We start from the raw sequence: 24,502 nt of genomic DNA, 5'->3' as shown, positions 1-24,502 counted from the left end.
TACTTTCGACTTTCAATACTCTGTTCTTAACCTGGGGTAAGGAATTCTCAACTAATTTGGTCACGAAAAGATGTGGGAATGACTCGCTACTTGTTTTCAGGCCACTATTAATAATAAAACATTTCTCGAATCTTGAATAAAAATCACTAGTGTCTTCGTCTTGTTTCTGTTTGCAGGCTGAGATTGCATCCCAATCTTCCTTTTTAACTGTCAATAATCTAGGCAAAACCTGTACTAACAATCCTGGCAATGCTTTAGTTTTGTCCCCAAGACCTAAACCTGGGGTACGTCCCTTTTCTTCGTCTTCTAATTCAGTCCAAACAATCTTTTTATCTCCCACCTCCCATTCCTTTTCCTTCAGTTTTTCGTAAATCCCTGCTGGCAACAATACTTTTAACATTTTAAGAATGTCAGAATACGTGTAATCGCCCATAAGTAACATGTCTTTTAATTCACGGTGGAAACCTGCAGGATCTTTATCGTGACAAGGTACAATTTTCTTCATTTCCAATAATTCCATTTTAGTCAAAGGAGTATACACAAATACGTGTTCAAGCGTATCATCTGGCTTTCGGATTGGATGTACTTCTCGTAAAGGATTCTGTCTATCTAGGTGATATGGTTGTCTTACTGGGGGTGGAACGGAAACAAGACGTGGAGTCAGGAAAGTTCTATATTTATGACGTTGTTCTAGAATGATATCAATTAAATCGGTACCTAGACCTCTCCATCTTCTCAGGAGTAAGTCTTGCAATAGATTATACAATGGACCTGGATCAGATTGTTGATTTTCATTCAGTGTAATGAGATGTTGGGTCATGTATATACCAGCTAGTCGCTGTTCTTCTGGAGTAAGACTCAAAAACGTTTGTACTACTAAATCATCTTTATATATACTGTCATCCCCGGCCCACTGGACTGCTGACCGGGCTAGTTCCTGATCACGTAAGTTAGTGAGTTCATGATAACCTATTCTTTCTTTCAGTATTTTATCAGTGACTTGGAATATATGTTCAAGGGAACATTGCTCTGGTATCGGGGAAAGGTAACGTTTCTTGTTTTCTGGACGAATGGGTCTGTCGAAAGGTCTATCAAGAGAATACTGTTTAGGGAGTTTTACTCTACCTACGTACGCTATTCTATCCTCTGTCTCTGCTTCTACCTCCTCCTCCTCTGAGGAGTCATTCTTGTCTGACTCGGCTTCTTTTTCGGCTTTCTGTCTGGTATGTATCGCTACTATTTCTTTACGGATCTTTCTGGACATAGCATCTATACAATTCTGTTTATCATGTTTACCTTCTGCAATATTTTGACTCCATTTTGTCAGTACATTCATCTCTTCCTTAACAACACCTGTCTGATCTTGTTCCCTTATCAAACAATTAATCAAGAATCGTAATAGTAAACCTTGTGTCTCAACTTTCTGATATGCCATGGCTTCACGAACACATTCTGGCCTCTCCCCTGTTCTAATAAAATGATATATGTTGTCTAGATGTTCTGGCATTTCTGGTAATAACATCAGATAATCTGTAACACGTCGTAGACGCAACGTGTCTAACATCATGTCTCCTGTCTTGCCAGGTACTGGATCATATCTACAATCCGTAAGATACTGTTTAAGTTTTTCATGGGGCATCGCTTTCGGAGTACGCTGTGTAGCTAATTCTCTCATTGTCATTCGATGTAACTGTGGCGGGGTGTGAGGGAGGCCTCCTGAAGCACCTCCTGAAGCAGAACCATGAGCATGACTTGACGTCATTGCGTGTGGGAAAGGTACATGTAACAGGGACGACTGACTCTGAGTCGCATCTGTAGCAAAAGGGTTAAGAGGACCAATAGTAGGGGGACCAGTAGCAGCAGCAGTAGAAGGGGAAGTGACAGCAGGTGCGGGAAGTGAGTCTCGGCGTGGGGGGGGTCGTGGCTTGATCAGCCGGAATATGCTGTGGCAGATTATTAGCAGGTTGTACGGGTACATTGGTATATGCGGGAGCTACATCATCTAAATAGGAGGAAAGGAAAATGTCTGCTGCGGTCTTTTTGTGACGTACTGTATTCGGAACCAATGGAGGTGGCAAGTTACGGGGTACTTCCGGGGTCGCCTTAGGCAGGCCCTCGGCCAGGACTGGATACATGCCTGAAATGAGTGCATTTCTTTGGCGATCTAATTGTTCTGATCTGACCTGTTCTCCTTCTTCTAGTAACTCTTTTTCTCTAGCTTTTTCGGATTCTTCTCTACTTTTCTCGGCTTTTCTGATTGCTTTTTCTGTTCTTCTATGCGATTCTTTGCGCCACAATTCTATGGCATCTTTCTGCGATTGTCTGGCTTTCTTTTTCCATAACGCTTCTTCTACTCTCATGATGCATTCGGCATCCCATGTCCCTGAGACAGGCCATCTAAACTTCTCTTCCAGATTCTTGGTGTAGTCCACCCATAAGTCTAAATACAACACAGCATCTAAGCCATGTTTGTGGTACATAAAATATCCTGGAGTGTCCCTAGGCGGGACAGGAACTGCTTCTTCAAGTATCCCTTTCCTAGTACCTATCTGACGTAACTTTGAAAACAGCGGCATGAATAGAGTGATTCGGACGTGTACACAATAAACACAGTAATAAACAGTAAACAATGATTCACCCCACAACATTGAAACACATTAAAACATGTCGGACTAAAATTACCTGGAACACAGAAAACACAGTAAAACTCTCGGGATAAAACTGGATAACTAGATGTACTGCTAAAAACAGTACAGACCGGTCTCATAAAGAGACACGTCGGACCGTATCCACCTAAGTGAACACGTCAGGACCAGAATTGTGTACCCAACTCTGTCTTTACCGGGCACAAATCAATGAACCCGTCTAGATGCGTTCCCAACAACGGTACTCACCGGGAAGCAAGAAACTGAAGGCCCCGGAAACCGGACTGGACTCTGGACTGGACTGGACTGGACTGCTACGACATCGGACTGGCACACATCACGCTACCACGCATGCGCTTCGGAACAGGTGGGCCTCCGGACACCTCGGACCTTGCTCTCTCGACTAGGGCTCTGGTCGGGATCCTCCGCATTCCTCACCGCCTCGTCTGGACGCCGGACCGCAGTCTCCGTCTCCCTCGTGGACCCGAGGGAAGATAGCGGGAAACCCCGCAAACGTGCACGGTTTCCGTCGGGGTTGTAGAAGGGGTCGAAAGCCGCGTGACTCCACCGGCGAGTGGGGAAGGGGGGTCCCTGTTCGGGCGCCAAATTATGTGGTAAATATATTTACCTGAACATTTTTCCGCATAATTATCATTACAAGACAGCTCATTCAAATGAGAGGCAGAGTCCGTGGTATCTGAGTCATACGGGCTTTAATGGACAATGAACCTCGAGGTTGGATATCATGTTCCGTCACCACTAGGGTTCAGGAAGGGACAGTCAACGTTTTATTAACATTACACATTATATATAGTAAAACCTTACAATTAAATCCAATACAGTAGGCGTAACAGGTGAAAAGAGCGAGATAAGAACACATGTGCGTAAGAGGAGGCGTGAAAAAGAGGCGTACACATGGGCGTGCACTGTATATGTCAGAGAAACGTCACAAGAATCGTCACATGTGGGTGGATGCTTAGAGAAAAATTGCAGAATCAGCAGAAACCCTTAACCCGGATGCGCGCGCAACTAGCATGACGTGAAACTGGGGGCTTTGACTTTAGCACTAGTGGAGGAGACTGGTGTCTGGAGTGTCAGGGAAACCTGTACCTATAACATATCTAGTATCTTATGTTTGGGGGATGTAGTGTCTGAAGCAAAAGGTCTCTCGGGCAGGGGCCATCCCATACTGAAAGCTAGTGCGTGCATACGTGTCTGGGTGCAACGTGCAGAGCCATGGGCCTACCATGGTAACGGAGCCAGTAAATCACTTGCAAGGAGGACAGAAGAGGCCGGGCCCTTTGCTCTGCAGCCGGGAATATGTTTAACTATTTCACTAGACTGGAATGTGTTTTCGAGGAGGATTAACTGATAATTTGAAGGCAAAACATGAATTTGGCAGGCAGTCCAGGCCGAGCCGGGCACCGCTGCGCTGGCAGGAAGTAAGGCAGAGGTCAGGGATGCGTACAGCTTTCGGAGACAGGAGAGATGAGGCAGAGAGGCCTCGTTTAAGGGCCTAGCTCGACTAAGCCAGGAAACATGGAGAAAACGTGTGCGAATTTCAGAAGTGCACCATGTAAAGACGGTGGCACCGTATGCCTAGGAACATAATTAACAAGATTTCCTGGTATGGTTGGATAGCTTACATGTTAAGGATGGACGCAAATGTATTTGCGTCTGTCTAGCATGTACAGAACAGAAGTTACACGACATACATGGAACATGGGTGCATGGGGATAGGGTGCGAGTGGGGGACACATTGGCTACCTGAAAATTTCTATTACCTCAGGACTCTTCTGAGTCCCACAGGCCTTTCAGATTCGGTATTTTAACACCCAATCCAATTGGGTGTTAAAATACCGAATCCAGGTGTGCATGCACATGTGTGCATGCACACCTATGCCATGTGACAGACAGACATGCCCTTAGGGCATGTCTGTGTGCCACATGGCACACAAGCCAGTATTGGGGGTGCTAGAGGGTGTCAAAGTGACACCCCCTGCACCTTTGCAGAAATCGGTAATTACCGAATCGGTAAATACCGATTCGGTAATGCCCATTGATTCCTATGGGCTTCAATGCCCATAGGAATCAATGGGCATTACCGATTCGGTATTTACCAAATCAGTAAATACCGATTCCTTCCGATTCGGAAATTTTAAAAATAAAATTACCTACATCTGCCCTTCTCTTTTTTACCACTTCTTAAATACCGATTCGGTATGAATCGGTATTTATGAAGTGGTAAAAAAGATTTACCTACATCGGGCCCTAAATCACTTATATGGTGGACCTTAGTCATTCTAAAAGCCAGTAACAGCTATTTTCTTCTACTAATATCAAAGCATGAGCAGACTATGAGTAAGTGCAAAACGTTTAATGATACCTTTTGACAAAAGAGACACTTAACTGTATCTGACCCTGTCTGTCTAGTCAGCTTCCATCGTATAAAGGCTGGTACCTGCCCCAGCCTAACCTTCAAGGCCCAGCTCCATATATAAGCACTTTTTATATTCCACTGGTAAGGCTGAATATGCCCACCATAACTTGATTCCTTTAAATAATACAAATTATCTCCCTTACATTTTCCTGGAGACTTCTTTTACTAAGAGCTTTAATGTTTGTTTCTTCTGTACAACAGACAACCCTTGAAGTTCAACATCTGCTGAAACATCTAGGGATACCTTAATATTGAGGAGATTAGCAACCCATCTGTTAGCATACTTCTGCAGACAAGATTTTATAATTTGCCTGAAGGAGCCCTCATCAGCTCAAAGGAGACTAAACCAGTAATTAAGAAGCGGCTGTTTGTACTTAAACAGTACAATAGAGAGGTCTAATTCTAGCCTCAGGGCACTATTTACGGATCCTCTCGGTAGGCCAACCTATTTCTTCCAGGCATTCATTTCTATATTGTACTCTCTCCTCAAATATTTTATGCACAACACCTCACACCCATACAACTACAGAATAATGATTTTAGAATTGTATGTCTCTCTAAGCACTTCAATAGACTTATGGCCCAATATTGAGTCCATCCTATATAGAGCAATAAATACTGATGCTAGGACTTGGGCCCACAAGTTTGGGTTAAGTTTAATTATATCGGAGGAGGGGCCATCAGGGTCCTAGGCCTTAGAGCTTTTTAGTCCTTTTGTAATGGATTCTATACCCTATACTGGCGGAATCAAATGGCTTTCCACCGCTCCCAGTTCTGAGGCACCAACCTGCCTACTCCCCACTCCTCCATTGTCTACCTCTTTAAGTTTGTATGGCTCCAATATATAACTCACCCATGTTTCCTCCAGGACTGGGGCTGCTACAATACCTTTGTTCGTCCCTAGCACTCTATTCACTATATTCCAAAAGCCCTTAGTATTTCCCAATCTCAGGAAGACAATTGCTTTAGTCCATGCACTCTCCTCATCTTCCCCAGCTATGCTTCTAAGCTATTTCCTATAGCTTCTCCTGTAGCATTTAATTAGATATTCCTCATTCGCCCAGCCTCTTTTATAAGCCCCCCTTATGTTCTTAATGGAAGGATTTTACAAAGTCCATCAGGGCCCAGGGAATGTCTATTCCACTGCCTGTAGTATCTTTCTAGACACTTTATCAAAAGACGTGTAATTTGGCAAAGAGTAGTTGACATTCTGTGCTTATCGACGTCTGGGTTACATACCACAATGTATCCTGTGTTTCACCCTGAAGGTCAAAATGCGGTCCACCCTGGGAAGGAGTAGGTCACATTGACGGAGGGTTGCTGAGCACAGGTTCTACAGTCCCCTCCACCCAGACAGACCATGAGGCGCAATTTGGCCATAAAATAAATACTACGTGTTCAGAATCAACCGTATGTATTTTTTCTAAATGCTCACACAATAGGTGTGCATTCTTTATCTTTATTTTCACTTAACTATTGGTCCTGCACGGAGTGGTACACAAGGGGCTGGTCCTGAAGAAGAGGTTCAGGGGAAACCTCGAAATATGTTGACACAATATTAGGGATTATAATTACATAATAGTTATTTTTCCCTTTTATTAACCCCTTTTTATCCTTACCCACTGGGAGCAGGAATAAAACTTTGGCTCACTAGTTAGGTACATTTTTAAATATCACTTACATCACTTCCACTTCACTGCACTACACATATCCTCACAAAATAAGTGCTCCTACGTAACTCCACAAGTCGCAGCACGCCCCAAGCAGTAGATGCTTGGGATGGCCCCAATGATGAAGCATGTCACCTAAGGGTAACCTTGGGTGAGTGAGGGGATTCAAAAAAATACATTTTTCTTTTCGGCTAACAGAGGTTGGTTTCCACCCAATTGGTGAGCCACCCGTATGTCCTTGGGTAGGTTCTTTTGATCCGTCATCCACGGATCCTTTTTGCTCCACCCTGAAGGTCGCCAGCTTTGGCAGGATAGGAGCCCTTTCATGAATCCATGCCTCCATCTATTTCAGGGCCAAAATTGCAAATTTTTATGTAGGTACAACTAGTAGCGGAATCATGTTACCACACCCTACCGCAAGTCAGAGATCTGGCTGTCCTGGATTGTCTTGCTGATAAAAAGAATGGAAGAGGTGAGTTCACCGGCCTGCAGCTCGACTCCTTTTCAGTACTTTATTTAATGTCACTAAATCTGGTAATTCTGCTAATTTTAGTAAGTCTGTATTGTGGCTGTATAGTACTTTTAACTTGTCTTCATTCTTTTCAGCAAGATAGAACTTGTGTAAATATTTCACACAAACTTTTTGGGAAATTTCCATAATAGAAAATGTGTTTTGGCCACCCATGCCTTTCATGGTCGTTTACCAACGCTCTACTACATCATTCTTACTAATAAGTCTAGCATTTCTGCCCAGCAAGCCCTTGTAAAATCCTTTCTTTTTTCCATATTATCTTTTGATAATCTATCTTTGTATTTTGCAAAGACTATATCCTGTCCTTCAAAGACTCGTCTCTCCTGACTTATTACTAATTTATCACCAGTTTGCATTCCAGATCAAACAATGAGGGCTTCCCCTACTTTCCTAGACTAGTCATTAACTGCAGACAACTCACTAATTATCTTATGCCTCTCCAAGGGATTTGATGCTTCCTCACACCCTGTGTAAAAATAATACCTACACCTGAAGGCATGGCACAAGTCATAAAAAAAGAAGTGGGGGGACTGACCTAGTTAATCAGAATGCAAGTGACATCATGGCGCGTGACATAACGGCGTGGCATCATGGCATGTGACACCGCGGCACGTGACATCACGACACGTGACATCACAGGAAGTGGCATCATAAGAAGTGGCATCAGATCTTAAGCCCTCACCTATATGTTTAACATGTCTATCATGAGTACATAGGAGAACATTTCAAGTATACAGGGAAACCCTGCTGATTTAGGCAGAAGATTCACACTTTTGTAAGTTACACATAAAACAATGTTGCCTTTTGTCAGCGTAAACTTCCTCTACCCATAGTGCTTTAAATGAAAAAATAGTGGTACTTAAATTATTTCAACGCCACCTCAGGGGCAGTAAGCACTATATAAATTACATTTATTTTGTGTAAATACTGGGAAAGACCAACACCTCTGACATTCTTACAGTGAATGCATATCTTGTAAACAGGGACTAAACAAAGTGAAAAGCTGCCTCTCTTAACTATGTGTGAAGCGCTAACAAGGTGTGAGCCTTTGCTTTCCTCTGTTGCATTTGCTTCTAGGTGTGAGGCACCTTATTGTTGCCAGCCAGGTGACTTCAACAAAAGGAGGCCTGATGACCCCTCAGATTCAGCCTTTGTTATGAGCCCAGCAGGAGTCTGAAATAAGAATGCTCCTTCCGTCCCGGCCGGCACGTTGTTGTGGATCGAAAGCAGACCACAACGTGCAGGCACTGCTGAATGTGTCCCGGTGTTTGCAAATTACACCGGGACGAATTCAGCATATTTTTCAGTGGGGCCCAACTTCATGGCAAGGTGGACGGCGTCCACCCTGTGAAAATAGTGGGTGGATGCCGTCCACCCGCATGTACCCCCCGGCTCGTGCCCTGCCTGTAGGTTTTATGCATTTTGGAGGGCTTGGCTGTATATCAAACCTGTGCTGTGTGATTTGATAGTGTAACTCTTTTCTACAAAGATGTACACCTCTGGCATACTGAATGCAATCCAGAGAGACAACCATATTTAGCATTATTAAGAGACCCCAGAGCAACAGGTGAATAGGTATACCAAAATGATAATTCACATTTCAGAAAGTGTGTGTAAAAACTTTGATGTTCTAATTCTTACTTTAAGGGTGAAAGGTGATACCTTTAGGTAACTTGCATTCAGTACAATTTAGAGCAGCAGCATTATTATCCCTGTTGTCACCACTTCCGGCTGAGGTTATAAGATGTAAGCGTTGAGCCACCAGGCTGCTGTGAGACCATTAACACATAGTTCTGTACACTGAAACAGCCTACAATAGTAAAGCAGCCTCAAGCCTGTCAATGAGCCTTCTCAGTAAGCCTTCATTGGATAGGTTGGAGAAAGACCCAGGTGTGCCAGTCCTCCATATTAAAGATGTCAAATGTTTGCTGAGCCCTTTGTCAAGTAAACATACATGTGACACCAGAGGAGCACGGACAAGCTGTTATTGATGTCAAAAGAGAATCCTCAGAGCAGCAAAACCCATTGAATGCACACATGGCCAGCTTTCCAGTGGGAGTTTTCCTGTACAATCTAGATTTCAAGGACGAGTGCTGTAAACTGTGGAGCCAGCAGGCAAAACTAAACAAGCATTGGAATAGCCAATAGGTCTCGCTTTTGGGACCTTATAAGTGTATAGCCATGCAGCACATTATGAGCCAGTGTCAGCGCAGGGTGAGCTATGTTGCACTTCCACAGGTAGTCACTAGAGGTTCCTGGATAGGAATATACAGCGCTGGGTGCACCATGTTGCACTACCACATGTTGTTATGAGCGGTCTAGAGAGCCTGACTTCAGCTCTCGGGGTTGCACTACTACAGACTGGAATTCAACTGGAATTATGACGTGCCTTTTAGTACCATAAGCCTGTCAGATTTGGGGTTTTATAAGCCAACTTCCTTAAAATGAAAGCAGATATTAAAATTTAAATTAATTGAAAGTAAATCTGAAATACTTTTCACCGCGTTCACAAGAAAAATTAGAATGCCCTATAGTTAATTAGTAATGCTAAAGGGTACCTGGGGTACCGAAGAAAGCATTGATCTCCTTAAGAAAACCTTCAAAAGAGACCTGCCCTGCCCTCTGTGCCGACTTCTTATCAGGGTCCCTAGGTGTGTCCCCTGTGTCTCTGAGCTACTTTCCACTGAACCACTGAGCAAATTTGCGCTTCACTTTTACAAAGAGATCTCTCTTTTTAATCCTAACTCCCTTGCCTGCCTTTGAACCCTCTCGGTCTCTTCAACATTGATAATATTCACCTCGCTGAGTGTTTCCCATCACCGTGTGTAGCAGACACGGGAGGAATAATAATAGTGAGTACAGAGTGGACTACATGTCCCAGCAGGCCGTTTTACACACATCACGCGTTTCATCAGGCCGTCTCATACGCATCACGCGTTAAATACCCAGGGACACGCCCCCACTGCACCCGCGTTGTCAGTTTCTCACCGTCGGTTGCCTGACTCACAGCTTTTGATCCATCGTCCAAAACGTAAGTCCGCTCAAAAAACTCTTTAAACAATTTGCAGCTAGATCGAGTGAGCGCGACCCTAGCTCTTTTTTAATTACTGTATTCCCTTTGGGTTTCAGTTTCCGAACCACCACGGCGGCTGCCGCCCGTGCCCGAGTTTGGAATTCAACTCCTACAAATAAAGGTAGGACCGAGTAGGCACACTTTGTGATGGACAGTCACACGCTAAGACGCCCACACATGCAGTTTAGCTGGGATGGTGATACTTTGTTTTACTTCCCTCAGGCGCATTCATTGATTCCGGGCACTTGGGTATTCCGGACAGGTGCATGTACATTTAACACCAAGGTACGTGCCTACAAGCCAAGTTCCTTGTATGTATATGGTGGCTCAGAGTGTATTCAAAATAACAGAGACTAACTAGGGCATATACCGTCTTTTTCACAGGTAGCATACTGACATTTTCCAGCATAAGGTATTTGCATATTCTTTCATAGTGGTTGAGTTCAAGTGAGGTAGCAGTCAGCTTTCCATTGATACCATTTTTTTAATTTAAATTTCAGCGACAACGACCTCCCCAATCCTTGTCCTGAGGAGAACCCTTTAATAACTGAACGGGTTCGAAACGCGTCGGCGTCCTGCTCCACCCAGATACTGAATCATCAGGGCATAATAGGAACAAAATTCACACACAATTCTACATTGCTGCATAGTTTAGTGATTTCCTATTTTTGCACCATTTGAAAAACCAATTTATGTGTATCTAGCGGTGGTAAAAACAAGTAGGCTAGTTTGTCATCTCAGCTGTCCACTTGTTTATTTTGCATCCAGGATTGGTGCCTCAACAAAGAGAATTTCTTGAGGCATTACACAGTTGTCTTTACTTATTGTCATTACAATTGTTATATGTGTATGTTTTGATTTAATGTATTGTTTATGTTTTTTTCAATGTACTTGTGAACCCCTGTAAATGTCGTGTGAACTCTTTGATGCTAATGCATTTTTTCATAATCTTTTTTCATAAAAATACAAGTGACTAAACACAAATGGTTTGTCAGCCTAGCAATTCATTATACTAGGTGTGTACTTGTCTCTCCCAATTGATACTGTCCGGCACTTGTTTTGTTTGTTCAATAAGAGTGGTCCAGCCGGTCAGGGACAGGACCCAGCCTTTCCCCTTTTTCCCTCTGAGCCAATCAGCATCTCTTTCACAGCGGGGAACGGTGGAATCATTCTGTGAACATAGTCCTATCATTGCACGTTTGCCACCCTGCTTATCACTGAGGTGGGAATCTTAAAGGCAAATTTCATCACCAGGTTACAATTGTAATTTGTCATCGGTACCTTTTTGTTACAAGTTTTCACTGATTTCTTGGCTTTGAATGCTTGGCGTAGCTTGGAATATATTGCTAATTACTCGAAAGGGCACAGTTCCCAATGCGGGATTCCTGCGTCGTTAGCTGAGGCTGAGTAATGGTCAAATATTTGTCTTTCCTGAGTGACACATTTGGCTAGGCTTTTGGCTGCTGTCTTGTGCGCTGATTGCAGACTGCTCGGGGGTTGATGGGTAGTGACCATGGGATGGCCGACGGTTGCGTGTTATTTGAGGGCAAGGGAATGTGTTGTGGTAGGAGGCAGGACGTAGCGTGCGGGCTAGTGCTGTTTAGTCTCTGCGAAAGAATCCTAAATGTTTGCATATTTCTATGTGTGACAGTCATGTTATACCTGTAATGGCTGAAGACACACAAACCTAAGGCCATCATGTAAACAAGACACGCGGCCGCCATGATGTAATGTAAAAAAAAAAGCAAAAGCATGTGTGGAAATAGTAACCAGCTGCCACCCTGCGTGCTACTGTTGGCTCCCTAGAGCAAACGCCGTGGGAGTGAACATTTGAAGAAGAGGTGGGACATGCACCCGCCTTTGGCCATTTGCGTGCTTTTATTTTTGAAAGACTCACAAAGGCTAATTGAATGTGTGGGAGGAGTCAGACCCACTCAAATACGTTGGGAGCGCTTTTAAGAGCTCACAAGAAGCCTCCAATAGAGCTGTGCATGCGCACTGCGCTAGGCTCGACCTAAAAATGACAGAAAATAATGGTCTTCAGAGGGAAATCAGGAAAATAATCAACACGTTCATATTCTTTCCGAATAGCTGAGAGTTTGAGCACAGCACAGTCTGCCTTACCTAGGGGCACATTTACACTTGTCAGTTTTAAAATACCAATAAAAACATTTTTAAAGAAGCTCCTTTTCATACGTTCTGCATGTTCAAAAAGTAACCAGTATACTTCAGTTCATCTGTAAGATTAATATGAAAACTCTTTGACAACATCTATACAACCTAGTCATGTGTTCAGAGAGCAGAAGGGCTACAATTCACTTTGTGCTTTTAAATCACATCTTTAAATTCTGGTACCCCCTAAAAAGAAACAGTTAGACAGAACCCCCACAACCAGGTTCCAAAGAATAAAGAGCAGACTCTCTAAATGAATCACAAGACTTCTGTCTCACCACCCTGCACTCCCAATGCTGCAGCAACCCCCAACATCCTTACAATAATTGACAGGCAGGAGGAGGGGTTGCCCAGTGACTTGAAACCGGTCTTGCAAAAGCACGACCGGGAGATGCATCAGAGGTACTCAACAAAGTTTGGGCACAAATAGCAGTGAACCCCAACTGGCTAGAACCCGAAAGTAAAGATAAAGACTGAGGGGCTCATTCAGAAGAGGGCAGTATAGAGACCACTGCCAGTGATCAGTTCGCCATCTCATTTATCTCAACTTCTCATCCCATTCTGTCAGTGTCCACATGTCAGCCGTGGTGGTCCCAGAGAGAAAGATCTCAGCTCTGTCTCCTGGCCCTTGTGAAAAAAACCTCATCCCGGTGTACCAGCTATATCATTTTAGAAAAGGCTCAGCTATAGGAAGCTGTCCTAAAAAATAATATAAGTGATGACAGCGCCACAATGGCATGGCAGACTAGTTCTCATACTGTTTTCTCCTATGCAGCTCCTACATTGAAGTGAGAGCTTCTTTGGCGGACAAATATCATGCCTTTAAAAGAGGCTAGCAACTCATCTTGATTCAATGGTCTGGCCACATCTGGAGTGGTAGAGGAGCTGCCTCTGATGGACCAACCATTTGGCGCGCAGCACGCCAAATGGTATAAGAGCCCCAGAATTACCAGGAGCTGAAAATAGAGGTTTCCACAGATCAAAGACCCATAGAGAATAGAAACTGCCATAGGTATGTCCATAGAACCCTAAAGAATGAGAGACTCTTTGTATATAATGCAATACATACAAGGAACTTCAGCATTCATACTTCCCAACATCTGCAGGGAAAGAACATCTTTACTGGTGCCATATGCCTGCAAACCCATACATTTGCTCGATAACTCAAATCGTCATGTTGCTTATAACACTGATGTCATAGTTAAATTTCTTTTCTCATTAAGTTACTAGTCGATAATGTTTTACGTACAGACACCACTCACTGCTAGATCACACCCTTTCCTGCAGACAAAGCCCTATGTAAGTACACACCAAACAGGTATCTCCCTTTACAGATCATAATTTTACTATATATTTCACCTCTTAGAACAGAGCACATCTCTTCCTGTATATTGCATTCCCTTCCTGTAGTGAACACATCCTCAAATAACATACACCATACACCTTCTCCTGCAAAATACAACTTTCGGCAAAATAACACATCGCCATCTTACAGACCAGATCATTGCCTCTTGACCACATAGCATTTTATAAACTCTCCCTCCTGAATGCGCAGCCTCCTTACAGACCTCACCTCCTTATGAAAACCACTATTCTTGCAGACCCCCCTACAATCTGTAGTCCATACATGGCCTGTGTACAGGTCACATCTTTTACTGCACATGACATCTCCTGTCTTGAGCTCCCAAGCCTGAGAAGAGACACACCTCCTTCATTCAGACCACACCTCTCTCAGAAATCCGAAGACCTCCCCTTTTACTCAAAGGTCCCATTCGTCCTATAGATGACACTATTTCCCAAAGCCATTTCTGATCCTAACCGAACACTGCTCCTTGATGGATAAAGTTTCCTTCTTTGATTGCATGTCCAGACTACATCTAGTCCTTCTTAGGAACCATACTTTCCCTCTAAATTCAAAGCAAACCTCAATTTCCATGGACTTCTGCGAACCTCAAGTCTTCCTCTGCACAGTCCAAATCTTGCTAAAAGTTATATCCCTCTTCCACTTGCACCTCTTCCCTACCTACTAAACCCAGTCGTAAACCACACACCACTAATCCAGATTGCCCCCTTCCCTATACCACATTTTGTTACGACCTCTCTTGTCTCTATTTTCTGATTCCATTATTGCCAAATTGGCAACAAAGGCCCACAAGTTCCTTCTGCCCACCATGCTCCTCCCCAGAAGGTATCAGTAGTAACTTAATTTTTCTTTCATCCCTCCTCTCTGCAGAAGTGGGACCTGGTACTGGTGAGCGACAATGCCTCCACTGATGGCAACAGCCAGCGGGAAGACAAGAGGCGGCGGTTCATGGCAGAGCTGGAAATGAAACGGTTCAAGATCAAGGTGAGAGGTGCTTCTGACCACTATCAGAAAGTCAATCACCCACAAAAGGCAGGCTGGTGTTTCTGAAATGCTGCTCTTGCTGCCCCAGAGACAGCTCAATCAATCGATCAATCAATCAGAGGTTTGTAAAGTGCTGACACTCACCGCAAGGGTCTCATGGCACTGGGAGGGGAGGTGGAAGGGGGAGCTGCTGATCCATCTGGGTCTGGAGGTTCAGTTGAAGAGCCAGGTCTTGAGCTCTTTCCTGAACTGTGTCAATGACGCAGATTGCCTGAGGTGGAGGGTCAGGGAGTTCCAGGTCTTGCTGTTGAGGGAGGAGAAAGATCCTCCTCCGGTTCTGGTCTTGTGGATCTGCGGGACGGAGGCCAGGGCGAGTTGGGCAGAGCGGAGATGTCTAGCGGGTGTGTTGAGAGGGAGGCGGTGGTTCAGATATTCTCGTCCTGCATCGTAGAGAGCTTTGTAGGTGTGTGTGAGGAGCTTGAATGTGATTCTCTTGACAATAGGGAGCCAGTTGAGTTGTCGGAGGTGTTGTGTCATGTGATTGCAGCGGGGGATGTCAAGGACCATTCTGGCTATGGCGTTTTGGATGTTCTATAGTTTCCTGAGCTGTTTCTGGGTGACGCCGGCTTATAATGCATTGCCATATTCCAGTCTACTGGTGATGAGTGCGTTGGTGACGGTCTTTCTGGATTCTGTGGGGAGCCATCTGAAAGTTTTTCGAAGTAGATGGAGCGTGTGGAAGCAGGTTGAGGATACTACTTTGATTTGGCGGTTCATTGAGAGAGAGGAGTCCAGTATGATGCCATGGTTGCATGCGTGGCCCGTAGGGGTGGGAGGGATAGTCTGGCAGGCCACCAGGAGTCGTCCCAGGCTGAAGAGATGGGTCCCAGGATCAGTACTTTGGTTTTGTCTGAGTTGAGCTTGTGGCAGTTGTCTTGCATGCAGGTGGCGACTGCTTTCATTCCGTTGTGAAAGTTGGTTCTGGTGGTTGTGGGTTCATTGGTGAGGGAGATGATCAGCTGGGTGTGGTCAGTGTAGAAGACGATGTTGAGTCCGTGGCTTTTGACGATGGCTGCAAGGGGGGCCCTGTAGAGGTTGAAGAGGGTGGGGCTCAGTGAGGGCCGCTGAGGCACTACACAGCTTATGTCTGTAGAAACAGCTATATCTCAGATGTAGAGTATAGACTGATATGTAACTAATTCTTTCTTAGCAGTACAGACCGTGCTGATGCACAAGTCCTTTATGTAACTGTGACTGATTGTGTCCAAGAACTATCAGCATAAGCATTACAGCTTGAACACAGCGCATGTTCCTTAGCGTTGCTATCCACCTCCTTTTGTCTTGCCACAATAAATAACAATTAAGTAACAATTTTTTGTCAATAAATTAAACCACATACTTGGTATCAATGATGTTAGCTAGCTCTTTTGAAAAGTTTTAAGTTAACTTACAGACGATACAAAAGGTAATCAGAGATGTGGACTGATGGTTTAAGTGAAGCTAACAACCGGAGGTAATTGTACTACTTCCAGTGTTAGTTTCTTAAATTGGTTACAACCTGTCTTCAAAACCCTTACAGGGGACAGATTTACTCCCACACTCGACAGTGGGTTACTAGCCAGCTTTCCAGTAGCTCAGTATGTGAATTTGTGCTTTGTGTTATGTTATGTTACTAATATTTCTAGAGCGCATGTTCACCAGAAGGTCATTTGGTGCTAGGTAGCAGATACGTTATTAATCCATTGTTACTGGTAAGCCAGTTTAAAGAGCCAAGTCTTCAAAAGCTGTCTGAATCTGATGTGGTTGGAGGTCTGCCTAATCTCCAATGGTAATGTATTCAATACTCTGGGGGCAGTAACAGAAAACCTACTCCCTCCAGTCCTATGTTTTTCAAAGGTGGGGATGATCAGGTAGTGGAGGTGGCTGTATCTCAGTTCTCTGGTCGGGGAGATCGGAGATTTCATGAAGGCCGGGCAGCTCAGCTATATGCTTTATGAGCCGTACTGCATACCTTGAACCTAGTTTTCTGCACCACTAGCAGCCAGTGGAGGTCCTTGGTCACCCGAGAGATGTGCACTTCTCTGGGCAGGTGAACTACCAGCCGAGCTGCCTGATTTTGAATTAACTGAAGCCTGCACAAAAGAAGTTTTGGGAGATCCGGATAGAGACAGTTAGCAAAGTCAATTCTAGACATAACTAAAGCTATGATTCCTTGAACCAGAGCCTCCCTCATAAGGAATTTCCTTATCTTTTTTATGCATCGCAGTTGGTAAAAACAGGCTGAGGTCACTGCACTGACTTGTTGCTTGAGTTAGAGATCCTCATCAATAGTGACCCCCAGGCTATTTACTGCCTTTTTGGGGGTGGGAAGGGAACCCATCTCACTGGGCCACAGAGTGGGGTTCCAACGAACCACCCTGTTCTTAGTAAGGACTATCTCTGTTTTGTGGCGTTGAGACGGACACTTGGTGGACTTCCTGTGCCCCAGGGCATAACCCTGAGTGTTGCTCGGGTTGTTTGCTGCTCAATGCTGCCTTGGGTTTGTTGCTAACTCTTTTGTTTAACTTCTGAGCAGCATAAAAAACAAGGAAGCTTAACAAGTATTATTTTAATATAACTTATCTTTACAACATATATGCCACATGCGTACTATATAAGTGAGGTCTGAACTGTCAAGGCCTTAAAGAGGAAGATTGCTCTCCGGAGGCCCATTTTCTGGCCTTTTACCACCACACCGGAAAATGATGATGTCAGGGAAGGATGCCAGACTCTGGTCAGTGCCATTAAACTCTGACAATCAGTGCCATCAGAAGCTGAATGTGGGTTTTTCTGGTGCCAAAAACAATAGAAAGTGCTCTGTTGACCTGGCATTGGGGCTGCACTCGGGTGCAATGTATTCTTCATTGTTGAGTTGGGGCAATGGGGTTGTGCCCTGCTTCAGGCTCTGCTCACTCTCACCCAACCATAGCCCACAGCCTGACATGTGACTGAAACCCAAACACAAATACCGTATTCCAATTTCCAACAGCCCCATCTTCTTCAGTCTTTTTCTTTCTGACAGCATGGGTGAGGAGGGCAATGAAGAAGACCTCAACAAGGCCATAGTTCAGGAGAGACTACATGAGGGTGGGGCTAAAGGTGCAGTCATCCTGCCGGTTTAGTTAGTGGAAGGTCGAACTGGGACCGAAAATAGGCCTGGGCCACAAAATAAAAGTGGCCTCAGATGGCTAAAAAAAAGGTGGATCACATTCTGCAAATAATCAGTTTTGAACTTACAAAGAGACGCCGTTTATTTTTTTTGCGAGGCATGGGAGACTGAGTGCATTTGTGTTATATGCAGGTAGTGTTTGTGGTGATATCAACAGTAAATCAACATTAAACCAGCAGTAAAAACCGACCCACCAGACCATAAAACAGGCCCACAAACAGGCAACAAATCTATCCCACACACTGACCTGTTAAACCAGCACTTCTATCACTGTAGCATTTCCTTATAGGCCACTAAGAGCCTACAGTGGTGACCAGGGGTGCACCAAGACCGATATGCACACCTCAAATATTTTGGCAAGCTTTGGCAGTGCTAGAAGAAAGCCTTTTCTAGCAGCCTTTGGAGGTCTGCGGAGGGTTGATTGCAGATCTGTAAGTGGAAGGCAGGCTAGAGTTCTCCTCGGCACTATTTCTGTTTCTATGTTTATCTGCAGTAGCCAATTAATTAAAAAGACAGCGACAGGCGAGAACTGCTCCAATGATACTCCTCTCATGTCTCCTAAAGATGCACAAAATATCATGTGTCCATGCTCTCCCTAGTTGTCCTTAGGGGCAGTGCCCAATTAGGGTGTCTTTCTTAAGCATTTTCTCTGTTCTTCCTTTCGTGAAAGAGTTGGCAATATTTGGCACAAAAGTGGCTCTCTTGTAAACGACCAACACTTACTTTCCCAAAAGCGTCTAATGTGTATGGGGCCCTGGATTGTGAAATACCACACAGGACCTTTTCTCACCCTCCCTCCCATCGCACAGCACAAGGAGAGCTGGGGTAACCCGTGTAGTCGGTGTTGTTTCTGGAGCTTCCTACTTTTCTCTCCCTGACTTAGGCTCCTTTTGGTGACACCCATACTGGATATCCGGGTTCTTGAGACACCCTAGAAAGATGTCTTCTCAAATAACGCTCACTCAAAGGTCGGAGTATTACTCTTTGGAGTTAGTCCTGACACCCTTTCTTTGTGCTAGTCCAGAACAATGCTCCAGATAAACAAAAAAGGTTAGGAGATAAACCTCACCTGAGCTGGTTATTCTCAAAGGTACCCTTGATTTTTAAATGGACCACATACCTGAAAACCATAATGCATTTGGTAAAGCTTTGGCCTATAGTTTCAGGTCTTCCACTGTTTTCTTAAACCTTGAGCTCCCTGGGTCCTTACTGTGGGAGGTGTTGTGGCATGGCTGTACCTCACAGACCGGACAGAACTACTGAACAGTCAGAACTCGGATGATGGTTGCCCTGAGTGTTACGGTGAGACTCAATTAAAAATAATACTTTACCACAGGTATGCTTCACATTTGGGGTGAAGATCTCCTTATAGTTAACTACAGGGAAAACTAAAAAAAAACGTTATTTAAATATGTTCAAGTTACATTCTATTGTAAATTCACTTTATATATTTATTTTAAATGTAGAATAAAGGAAAACAAATGCTACAGTAATTCGAACTTAATTGTGATTGTAATCTTTAATTTTTAAAAGTGTTTTGTACAATTGATTAAAGGTAAAGTAATTATATTTTTATCAAACTTTAATGATACATTTTAAATTTAAAAAGATGCTGTTAAACTATTTTATAATTGAATGACAAAGTTGTTTTATGTTTATATATATCTTAGCAATAAATTATATTAATTTATTTTTAACTTTTTTAAATGATTTAATTTAATTAGCATTATTTCCTCTGTGGTTTTATCTTATGTCCCTGTTGGAGGGTGTTGCAGTGGTCGGCCATATGTGGGGCTGCTACAGTCTCTTTTTGTCAGCAGTACCTTACACTCATAAATTGGGCTCCATCCCCCTTTTCAGGCAGTGGAGGCATGTCATTCTACAGTAACTTTACTCTCAGATGTTGTGAATAGCCAAAAGTAGTCAAGTTATTTTAAAGTGTAAGAGTAAAGTTACATGTGTAACTTACTCACAAATGCAAGCTACCTTTGTGAATAACCATGTTGAGGTCTGAAACCCAAGGCAGTAGCTTGGAAGGCTTGTTTCCACTGCATCCTGGGACATCAGTGCTCAGAAGCCTTTGGTACGAGGCCTCAACCCTTTAGTTTTGGTTGCAGCCTGTAAAGATCAGTGTAACCAGGAGAATACCTATGCAGTCTGTTGTCAAGCCTTCATGATCTATGTTATTTTTACATGATACACTATCCTGTGGCTAGAGGGCTGAGCCTGTAAGATTGGTGGTTCTGGTGTTCAATAGTGAGCCTGTGAGGTCTGCATAACCTAAGCTATGTTTCTCTGATGTGATCTGACCCTATGAAGTAATGTAACTGAAGGATTAGCTCTGTTGTCTTAAGGCTTAAGCATTAGAGGTACATGTTACTGGGTAGCTAGCTCTCTTGTCTGACATGGTCCTATGATACACTAATGCCTGCATTGAACAGCAGGGCTACATCTCAGATCACATAAATCTTACAGGCCCAGGCAATCAACAGTAAAATAATATTGAAGTACATCATGGACCTTGTAATGTAGCAACCTTCAAATATATATTTAACAAAGCTACCGTAGAAACCGAAAAGCATCTGCTTTAATTAAAATGCTCAACTGGAAATGCATGGTGAGAATAATGATGTCACAATGTGAATACATAAGTAGCAGACTTCCCTGTACGTCAAGAATATCTCTACTGTCCATGATGTACATTATTTAAATCATTCTATTTAGGTTTGCTCTGCATGTTGAAGCCTGAGCCTGTAAAAACTTTGAAACCTGAAAAATAAATCTGTCATGAGTGTTTAATATTTGAATAACTTGAGTGATAGCACTGCTGTCTCCGCTTCAGTCTGTAGTATTTGACTTACCAGAGTGATTGCACTGCATTCTGATTCTTGATACCTAAGGATCAGTGGGCAGGTGTACCAATATCTGGTCGCAAAATGTGGATCGCAAACTGCCACCAGGATTTTAGTGACCAGTAAAGGTTTTTAAGAACCAACCTACGTACTAATAGGTCAAGGTGGGTCAGAATCCGAACTCTTTCATACTTAATAATCAGACCCTCCAGGATTTCGTAATTTCGCGGTTTTCTGCGAAATCATCACTTTTGTAAAAATGCTGCAATTTGTTAAAAAAGTGCGATTTTTACAAAAGTGCCCACAAAATTGAAGGAATGCAGGGAAAAGGATCCTCGAATTTTCCCGCCAACATGGGCATGGGAAAACCTTCGACCCCACCTAATCTCAGCTGGTTGCGCCTTTTTCCCAAGAATAAAAGTTTATTCAGATTGAAGCACCATCTTTCTGATCTTAGTTACCTGTGGAGCATAAAGCGTATATGCCTAGGTGTCTGTAAACAATTGTAATTTAGGCTGAAAAAACTTCCAGTGCACCTGTGAACCTCTTTAACCAAATGCATTGTTCATTTTAATAATAAAGCTGACGGATTTTTCACTTTGGGACAGTTTTTTTAAGGATTGTACTTTAGACTTACACTAGTCTGAAAGCCACAGAAATTTGCTCTGCTATGGCTTTGGCTTCTGAGTACATATGGATGTAACGCACCTGGTTTGAACATTTAATGAGAGCCACCCCTCTAACCAAGGGCACAGGGCTTGTAAACCGAAACTAAATAAAATGCTCCCATAGGTGAAAATCTGTCCTAACCACATTAACAAAATTCACAATTTGTCAGGCCCTCATTTCCTTGTTCGTCACTATGTGAGGGATGTATTATCCTCACGCAGTAACCTCTGATTTAAATGTTATATGAACGTCTACTCCCCAAGACTACTAACCTTCCCATAAGAAACATATTCTTATGGGAAGAATGCATGTATGGATGTCCTGAAGAAGGTGGACTAGGGGAACATTTTCTTTAGTTTGGGTTTAGTGCACCGGTTGCCATATAATCCGCAATCTGCTGCACAGTTTTGTAAACCAAATAAACCAATCTTCCTGCCTCAAACTTCTCAAACGTAACTAGTAAAAGGCGCAGGCCGCAGTGCCGTTGTAGTCCACTGCAACAATTATTGGTAATTTTTCAGTTGCTGTTCACTGTTGACCTGGTACTGACGAAGTGAAACGTTTGCTTAAAAAGTACTGACATGTATCACAATGAGGCAACAGCAAACTAATACTTACAACTAATGTGACATGGCACCCCGAATGTGGGGGAGATTGGGTGCTCGACCTGCAGCATTCCACACTTCCCAGGCTGCTGCTCTGTCTGCAGTGCATGCTCCGAGCCAGTAACGGGGTGCAATTAATCTGGTGGGTTTTTTCATTCCTCTTCATCAAACCCTCCCTTATGACATTCTCACATTCTCAGAACTTTTAAAACAGTTGTACGAGCAGCTCATATCCTGCCCACAAAAACGACCTTGTTCGGCCATGAAGGGCGGAAGTAGCAAAACGGGCGCGAGCCCGTGGGGGTGCAATGATGTTCGAAGACAAACAGTAACAGATCAGCAAACCCTGCACGCCAGAATCAAATAAAGCAGGGTTATGCCAGCTCCTTCGCAGTCTAGAGCAGCAAGACGGAGTGATTGAGATAGAAACATCGACTCGTTTGTATGTAGTGCTTCATACCACACTCCTGCCGTTTCTAAGCACTGCAAATAACAGCAATTGCTAATTTCTCGGCCTGGGATGGATGGATTATAGGCGGGGTCTACCTTACTTCACGTGAACTTGTGATTTTCAGAAACTTCCGCTGCCAGCAGCGAGTTAAACTAACGAACACATCTTATGGTTCAAATAGAAGGGGGGTGGGCACACTGCTTCACACTCCAGCACTCAGTTTGCCCCGATGCATCATAATAAATGCAGTGCATGACAACACTTTCTTCGGTGCCCGTTTTTCACCCTTGTTGGTGCAGCCAGTGCTGTGTATCTCTAGACAAGTGTTTGAGGATAATTGCCCTTATTCAGTAGAGAGCAACACTTTTTGGGGGTGCTGGAGATGCTGACCAAAGTCTTCTCAGGTCTCAGTACCACTCGCTGGCGCAGGTGCATCAACCAGAGCTCGTCAGCTCGTTACCTCAAGGGAGCCTTTTCAAATAGGAGGTTACACAAGGGGGGTTGAACCCATGCAGTCGCGGGGACCTGGGCGCTATATGGTATATGTGAGAGGGGGGGCCCCGCAAGCGAAACGTGTTATGTGCAACACACACGAACAACAACACTTGTTTATACTTTCTCAACTATATAAACATCAATCAGAACAATTGAGAGAGGTATTGTCATTTATTTTCAATACCAGGTATCAAACTTTTGTCAGTACATTCTCAATACTTTTTGAAGAGCCCCAGAGGGGGGGGGATGGAGAGGAAGGTGAAGGAAGGGGGTGTGCTCAGGGCAGTGTAAAGTCAAAGAAAGGTAGACATAGTCAAAATGAAAACAATCATGAACGATATTGACATATGAATCAGAACAGATCTAACACAAAAAGCCTAAATAATTGAGGCATCCATTGCAAGATTATTACACTAAAGACCTTCAACGGTCACACATGAAACATTGGAAATGATTAGAGGACATGTGCCGGAGGTCCGCATCAAGAAACAAGAGCCGTCGACGTTTCGACCCCTGGCCGTAGGCTACGTTAGGTCCTTTAACGGGGTCTTCATCAGGACAAGTGCAGGATAAGGAAGGGGCAAGGTTGAAAGGGGCGATAATATCTGTGAAATTAAAACAATTCGTCAGATCACTATTTTAAGATTTATAGAGCGTCATACTTAATTAACAGGATTCAGTTACACTAACAAGAAATTACCATGGGCTCAGGGCCTGCTGGGCCTCCAAGCGTAGGAACTCGAGTGAGACCAACCAATAGTCTTGGTCAAACTCGGCGATATAGATTCGCATATACACAGGGGAAGAATAACATGGTTTTTTGAACAAGTGGAACCTCAAGAGACTGAAATTGTTAAAAAGACTCCACTCACATGAGTTATCAACCAAGGTTTCTTGGGATGCATTCCCAGTAGTCAAACAACAGCAACACAGGGGGTGGAAAGGAGTATGCACCAACTGTGAATAGAATGTTTAAAATGATTAGGTCGGGTGCTGCTTCTAACAGTGACCTAAGTGGGTCGGCCATGCAGTTACTTACATTGATGGAGCAAACTTTAAAGCCACTGTGGGTCTTTTCACTCGAGACTTTTTCTCTTCAACAAACTTCCAAAGTAAGTGGTCGCTGAGGATGAGAAATAGGTGCAAGTTGCAACCGGCTACATCATTCTCTTTTTTGCTCAGATTAAATCTAACAAACCTTTTCTGATCGAGTAGTTGATCTACCGCAGACGTCACAATTTCTTCAAATGCCAAGATCTTATGGCTCATCGCATAGGTTGGTGGGAAAAAAGTCGAAGGTTCTCTAAGGCCAGTGATGGAGCTCTGTTGCCTGATTGTTTGGT

The 24,502-nt window shown here is 43.7% G+C and overlaps 1 protein-coding gene across 5 annotated transcripts in view; it reads left to right on the top strand.

Moving 5' to 3' along the window:
• The window catches only part of ANO9 (anoctamin 9), a 586,191-nt gene that overhangs the window by 173,231 nt on the left and 388,458 nt on the right, over nucleotides 1–24,502 (top strand). For all 5 annotated transcript variants that reach the window (XM_086957696.1, XM_086957699.1, XM_086957698.1 and 2 more), the window contains exon 3: nucleotides 14,766–14,879. In XM_086957696.1, the coding sequence (XP_086813822.1) occupies nucleotides 14,766–14,879 (114 nt within the window). The remainder of the gene's footprint in view (nucleotides 1–14,765; nucleotides 14,880–24,502) is intronic.

This window comes from Lissotriton vulgaris, chromosome 2_1 (genome assembly GCF_964263255.1).
Source record: "Lissotriton vulgaris chromosome 2_1, aLisVul1.2, whole genome shotgun sequence".
Lineage (NCBI taxonomy): Eukaryota > Metazoa > Chordata > Amphibia > Caudata > Salamandridae > Lissotriton > Lissotriton vulgaris.
Note: the sequence above shows the minus strand (reverse complement) of the source record. Positions and strands in the feature narration are given on the sequence as shown.